Source organism: Papaver somniferum, unplaced genomic scaffold, assembly GCF_003573695.1.
Source record: "Papaver somniferum cultivar HN1 unplaced genomic scaffold, ASM357369v1 unplaced-scaffold_41, whole genome shotgun sequence".
In the NCBI taxonomy this organism is placed as follows: domain Eukaryota; kingdom Viridiplantae; phylum Streptophyta; class Magnoliopsida; order Ranunculales; family Papaveraceae; genus Papaver; species Papaver somniferum.
In genome coordinates, this window is record NW_020646638.1 from 2,905,614 (window position 1) to 2,911,903 (window position 6,290).

Below are 6,290 nucleotides of genomic sequence, written 5' to 3' on the forward strand. Positions count from 1 at the left end.
ACCTTGGAGTAAACTGGGAAGATATGATGCCCGAAAACAATCTGTTATTGGTGTGTGATGCTAAGTGGGAGTATATTTGCTTTTCGAGGAGAAGAAGAAGAAAAAATAAAAAATAAAACAATCTTTGGCTCTGTCTTAGCTTATGAGATGAAGGTTTTTTTTTTTTTGTAAACATTCATTTAAAAAAACTAATTTAGGGAGTTAGTAACTCTTACATCAAAATGAGTAGAGCCATCTAATGTTAAGGTACGAGGGGCTTCCTTGTTATAAGATTTATCTACTTCCAGAGCTTGCATAATGCAAGGAGGAGGGACACTCCTCCAAATGGAAATAGTTCGATAAGATTTAGCTTCTTTCGCTAATAAGTCAGCCACATTGTTTGCTGATCTAGGTACAAAAAAAAACCTAAAAAGTTTTGACAAAGATTAAATTCCTGTTTAACTTCCTTCATTATAGATTGGTTTTGTCAAGTAATCTCAGATGGAATACCATTTAGATAATCGAAAAGGTTTTTGCAATCACTCTCCACACTGAAATCTGATAGGTTTTCCTCTACTGCCCATTTTGCTGTTTGGAACAGTCCTAGAACTTCTGTTTCTTCAGGGGATGTTGCTGAGACTGGAAATGGAGTATCTCTGTTGTAATTCCGCTTTTCTATATTTGATAAAGAAAAAAAAAGAGATAAACTTCAGAGACCATCGTGTAATTGACAATTATAAACGCTTCAAAGGCAAATGAACCAAAAGTGATATTTAAGAGCCCATATCAAGGTTGAAATCTCAAGTTTTAAATATCTTCCTTATCGATCCAGTAAATCCTCATCGAACATACCTGTTTAAGAAATATCACCTACCCCAGATGATTAATTGGAGCCGTCCATTTCTGAAATCCTACTTTCCGTTCCTGTCCTCGACCAAATCTCATCATTTTTTAGCTATCAAGATTCACTATGCACATTACAACAGTCCCGTAGTATTTTAACAGGATAAACCAAACAATATTTAATCATTCAAAAATCATCAGTATATGTTTCTACATTCAAACCTCTTCTCCGTGCGATATAAAAAAAATGGCAACTGCTCTGAAAACAACATTGTTTCTACAACCTAAGAAATCTCACAACCAGTTTGTTTCACACTCAACTCAAAGACCTAATGTCTCTTTTGAATCATTCACAGTACCAATGGCTTCTATTAGTATTACCCCAACTGTTGGACTTTCTGAAACTTTCTCAAAATTGAAAAAACAAGGCAAAGTAAGCATTTTTATGCCCTTTACTTGTTTGTAAAATTTTCCGCCTTATTTTAATTTAGTTTTTCATTTTTTTATATTTAACTTTAAATTCTTCGTCTGGGTTTATATTGTTTTAGCATTTCAAGTTCTTTTTTTGTTGGTACAATTGGCTCATTTTGATTATCTTTTTCTTCTTTACTAAACCAGTCTTATTTACAGTGGACTTGGTTTTGCTTGATTAGTACAGCATGTTGAATTCATAATCACCTTTCTGAATACTGTCTTGTTTGTTTGAAGGTTGCATTTATCCCTTATATAACTGCTGGTGACCCAGATTTGTCAACAACAGCGGAAGCACTGAAAGTGTTGGATTCATGTGGATCAGATATTATTGAGTTGGGTATACCATATTCTGATCCCTTGGCAGATGGTCCGGTTATACAGGTTTGAATTCATTGTCCGTTGCTCTGTATTGATTTGTAAAATCTGGTTTCCAGTGTGTTTGTGCTAGTGATTTTATTTTATTGTTGTAGGCTGCAACTACTCGCGCTTTAGCAAGAGGTACCAATTTCAATGCAATTATTGACATGTTAAAAGAGGTATAGTACTTATTAATCTGCCTTTCTTTGTTTTATATAAGGATTCTAAATGTCGCAATCGGTTTTATTGTTTAAGAGGAAGTACTATAAACTTTTAGTTATGGGGTGTATATAAATTACAATGATAGATGCGTTAGAGATACATGAGATTGTATCTTGTCTGCATTTGGTGAACTGAATGGGGATAATGATGGTTTGGGGGAGTTCTATTCTGACTCTGACTATGATGAGCAAATTGATGCTGTTAAATGCTCGTTTTGGGATGAAAATGGGGATTTTTGAAGGTACATCTGGGTTTTCTTGAGTGTAAGGTTTTTAGGTAGTTCCTGTTAGAGCTGGAGTTTGGAACCTTTTATTTGAAGGTTCTAAGTTACTCCTATGTAAGCTTGCTATATTTTTCTTTTCTTTTCTTTTCTTTTTTTTTTTTTTTTTTTTTTTGTGGATTGGTATCACTCTTAGTGACATCTTTATTTTTTTGATGAAATTTCCCCTTTTCATGTTAACAAAAGAAAAAAAAGACATTTGGTTCACTGAATTAAGATTGCTTCTTATAGACTGCTAATTCACGGTGTTTATTTGCTGAATAACCAGGTGATCCCGCAACTATCGTGTCCAGTTGCGTTGTTTACATACTACAACCCGATACTTAAGCGTGGTGTCGAAAACTTCATGGTTACTATAAAAGATGTTGGAATACATGGTAGTCTAATCTCCTATTTATATGAAAACTATTTTTAATTATGAAAATGTTTCCTTATCCTACTAGCTAGTTTAGCGAGTCTACCTAATTGGTTTTATCACATTATGATGCTTTCAATTTCATGAGCTTCTGCACCTATGTCTCATCACCACATGGTATCTTTCGCTATGTCTTTTACTTGTCAGACAACGTTCGGAAACAATGTTGTCCCCGTGAAGCAACTTATCTAGCAAGGCTCTTAACATAATGAAGAAAAAGGAAAATTTTTATCCATGTGACACGATTTCAAAACTTATACGGAGTATATATATATGTTTTCTGTTGAGCTTTCTCATATTCAGTCTTCATTCCAGGAATTGTGGTTCCAGATGTCCCTCTTGAAGAGACTGAGATTTTGAGGAAAGAAGCTAGGAAGAATAACATTGAGTTAGTAAGTTTACACTTTTCATCCCATTTTTCTTCTGTATGGACGCTGGTATACCTTTTTTAGATACTACATATCTTATTAAATTTGTTAATTGTCGACATTTCTCTTACTGGAAAAGAGAGCATGCGATTTTTATCTGAATCTGATGCCATGCTTTGTATATACGCTTTCTGTGCATCATAACTCGAATAAACAACTGGCATCATAACTGGAATAAACAACTGGCCTCTTTTTTGCTCGACAATTACGAATAAAACAGGAAAATTTACTTCCCCCCTTTACTGTATCAGGACAATTGTGTAGTTGCATTGTAGAGTTTTTGAATTCTTTGTTCTCATTTAGGATATAATGCGCTCATTAGCTGATACTCATATGCTTAAATTTCCTTCTTTGTGATTGAAGGTACTGCTAACAACGCCCACAACTCCAACAGAAAGAATGAAGCCAATTGTTGAAGCAGCAGAAGGATTTGTGTATCTTGTAAGTTCTGTTTTACTGCAGACTTCCTTTCTACTTTGTGCATTAGTAAATCAACTGCATTTACATACTGGTGTAGTTTTGAATTTTTTTTTGAGTATCTCTAGCAATCATTTATATACGTAATGTCTGGTTAGTTCTGGAATCAGTACTGACGTCATATCTCTTTTTAGGTGAGCTCGATTGGCGTCACTGGTGCACGTACATCTGTTAGTGATCGAGTTCAATCTCTTCTTCAGGACATTAAGAAGGTTTGTTTCGTGTATTGCTGTGAAAATCCAGTTCCTAGTCTCTTAAGTTCTGGCAAACTGGTTTCAACCATATTTTCTTTAGGGAAGCGCTTTATAGGTTTTTTCCATTATTTTAGAGGTTTCAACTTTCAAAGAAGAATTTACCAATAAACAGTTTAATATCTACGAGAAAATGGTAGGACATAGCTATTACCTACGAAGCTGGTAGGCTAAGATGGCTCATCGATTGAAGGTTCAGGTTAAGCCTGTGTAAACACTGACTGCTTCTTTTAGAAGTCCCATCATTTTAGAGGTTCCAAAGAAGAATTTACCAATAAAGAGTTTAACATCTACGAGAAATTGATATCATATAGCTATTACCTATGAAGCTGTTAGGCTTAGATGGCTCATCGATTGAAGGTTCAGGTTAAGCCTGTGTAAAAACTGACTGTTTTTTTTTTCTCTTTCACCGATCTTTGATTTTTTACTTTATTCACATGTCTTCATTACCCGTTGGCCCATTTTTTGGGGAAAATCCTAAAACTGAGACCATAAACTGAAAAATGTGGTTCTTATCAGGACAAACTGAAGTTGAGAGTTTGAGTTCTAGACCATTTAGATTGTGGTTCTGTTTGGTAAAAACTAATGAGAGATCAGTTTTTCTAATATCAGGGCTATTTTGCAAAATGTTTTTTTGGAACTGGTAGTTGCATGTATAACCATTTCTCCCTAAATGCCTTTTATCTTCTCTAAATTCTTCAACAGGCAACAGATAAACCAGTGGCCGTTGGATTTGGCATATCCAAACCAGAGCAGGTTCAACAGGTTGCAGGATGGGGAGCAGATGGTGTGATTGTCGGTAGTGCCATGGTAAAGTTGCTAGGTGAAGCAAAATCTCCCGAGGAAGGTTTGAAGGAACTAGAAGCCTACACGAAGACACTGAAAGCTGCACTGGCTTGATAATTTTATTTGATCATTGCAAAACATGCATCTCTTCTTTGTATGCTTCTCAACATTTGTTGTATGGTAAAGAACCAAGCGGTAATAAGTCACACAGCATACTGCAGAAAACAATGTTTGGTTTTATATGGTATAGCAAATTTGTTCAGTTCTCATTTCCAGTCATTGGATCTCTATTCAAATTGTACCATTTCAGAAAGAATTGGTAATTTCCAAGACGAACCAAAGAACATATCAACTTTCGCACGTAATAAATATCAAAGCAACGTTTCAAACGCACTTCATCAGGAAACAAATTTAGAACTCTTTCACACATCAATCACAATTAACAAACAAGTAGTTACCACCGCCTGGATTGAATTTCTAGGCGCGGGAATTATTGTTTGTTCAGCATACAAACTAGAAGATAAACAAATCAATTGAATCTCAAACGAAAACATACAAATTAATCAAACGTACACCGTAGAAAAATATGAAAATTCACTTCTGTAGTTTCATCACTTTCAGTTTATCATTCAGAATTTTACTTGAATGAGAGCAACAGTGCTCTTGTCCAATTGGAATGCCTTTGTAAGCACTTCGCTGCTAATGGCCGGATTTGATCCAAAAACAGCATTGGCTATAGTTATTGCACCAGGGTTTTGGCTGCTCAAGGCTGCAATTGCAACTGCATTGACATATCCGATATTGCGTTGATAGTGAATGAGCCCTATAGGGAATACAAACACGTCTCCCTTTTGAAGGACCTTTTTGATTAGAATGTTGTCAGGATTGGATGTGACAAAGCCAACTTCAAGAGTGCCTTCTAAGACTGTCAATATCTCAGTAGCTCTTGGATGAGTATGTGGAGGGTTCATACCCCATGGAGCGTAGTCAATGCGTACCAAGGAAATCCCCAAAGTGTTTAGTCCTGGAATCTGAGCTACATTGACTGGAGTAACCTTCGATCCTTGAGTGTTTGACGTATTTCCTGGTACATGGAGTCCGGTGAAGAAGAAATCACTGGCTTCAGCAAGCTTTGGGTCTTTACAGACCATACCATTCACGAGTGCTGTTAATCATGCATGAAAACGTCTTTTTAGAATAAGCAAGCAAGTTAATCATGCATGAAAACATGTTTTTAGAATAAGCAAGAAAGAAATGAATGATATCAAGAATTAATATTAGCTCCACAAGTGTACGTCTAGTAGTACACTACATACCTGATGAGGATTTATCAGCGATGCAGAAATCCTGTAAAGGGCTAGGTTCAAAAGCTAATGCAATGGAGCATGAAAGAACTAAGACACAAAGTATACGAATATTGCTGTGGGTTGCCATAATGTTTTGATAAGGATAGAAAAGGAGAAAGATGTTTAAAGTTTAAAGGATAAAGTACTCAAAACCAAGTTAAGTAAGCTTGGCATGAACACTCTATTTATAAAATGGCAGGAGGAAGAGAAGTACTATTACTGCATGTTATGAAGTTAAATTTATTATGTTATGTTTTGCTGATTGAATGATAAAACTTGCCGTCCTGTCTCATACAATTAAGATACTAATTCATGTGACCCCATGCACTAATTTGTGGTAGTTAAAGGTAAACACTATCAGATAATTTTATTATCTGTCCCTTCCCTATGGTGTTGATGTGATAGTGTGACTGCATGTGGAGGATGACTTTT

General features: G+C 35.6%; 2 protein-coding genes across 2 annotated transcripts; one reads left to right on the plus strand and one right to left on the minus strand.

Moving 5' to 3' along the window:
* The first annotated feature begins 906 nt into the window (after positions 1–906).
* On the plus strand, positions 907–4,774 carry LOC113342470 (tryptophan synthase alpha chain-like). Its single transcript, XM_026587016.1, has 8 exons — positions 907–1,255; positions 1,531–1,677; positions 1,767–1,832; positions 2,424–2,532; positions 2,886–2,962; positions 3,362–3,439; positions 3,610–3,687; positions 4,432–4,774. The coding sequence occupies exons 1-8, from the start codon at positions 1,070–1,072 to the stop codon at positions 4,624–4,626; spliced, it is 936 nt and encodes a 311-aa protein (XP_026442801.1). The 5' UTR covers positions 907–1,069; the 3' UTR covers positions 4,627–4,774.
* A 367-nt stretch (positions 4,775–5,141) lies between these two features.
* On the minus strand, positions 5,142–5,946 carry LOC113342482 (putative germin-like protein 2-1). The gene is made up of 2 exons (XM_026587026.1): positions 5,829–5,946; positions 5,142–5,677 (listed from the first exon to the last, which is right to left on the minus strand). Exons 1-2 carry the CDS (start codon positions 5,944–5,946, stop codon positions 5,142–5,144), a joined length of 654 nt encoding a protein of 217 aa, XP_026442811.1.
* Positions 5,947–6,290: the final 344 nt, after the last annotated feature.

Excerpts from the sequence above, each read along its gene's own strand:
- LOC113342470 (XM_026587016.1), top strand. The coding sequence starts at position 1,070 with ATGGCAACTGCTCTGAAAACAACATTGTTTCTACAACCTAAGAAATCT. Across the intron at positions 1,256-1,530 it reads AATTGAAAAAACAAGGCAAA|GTTGCATTTATCCCTTATAT; the intron begins GTAAGCATTTTT and ends GTTTGTTTGAAG. Across the intron at positions 3,688-4,431 it reads TTCTTCAGGACATTAAGAAG|GCAACAGATAAACCAGTGGC; the intron begins GTTTGTTTCGTG and ends ATTCTTCAACAG.
- LOC113342482 (XM_026587026.1), bottom strand. The coding sequence starts at position 5,946 with ATGGCAACCCACAGCAATATTCGTATACTTTGTGTCTTAGTTCTTTCA. Across the intron at positions 5,678-5,828 it reads CGCTGATAAATCCTCATCAG|CACTCGTGAATGGTATGGTC; the intron begins GTATGTAGTGTA and ends CATGATTAACAG.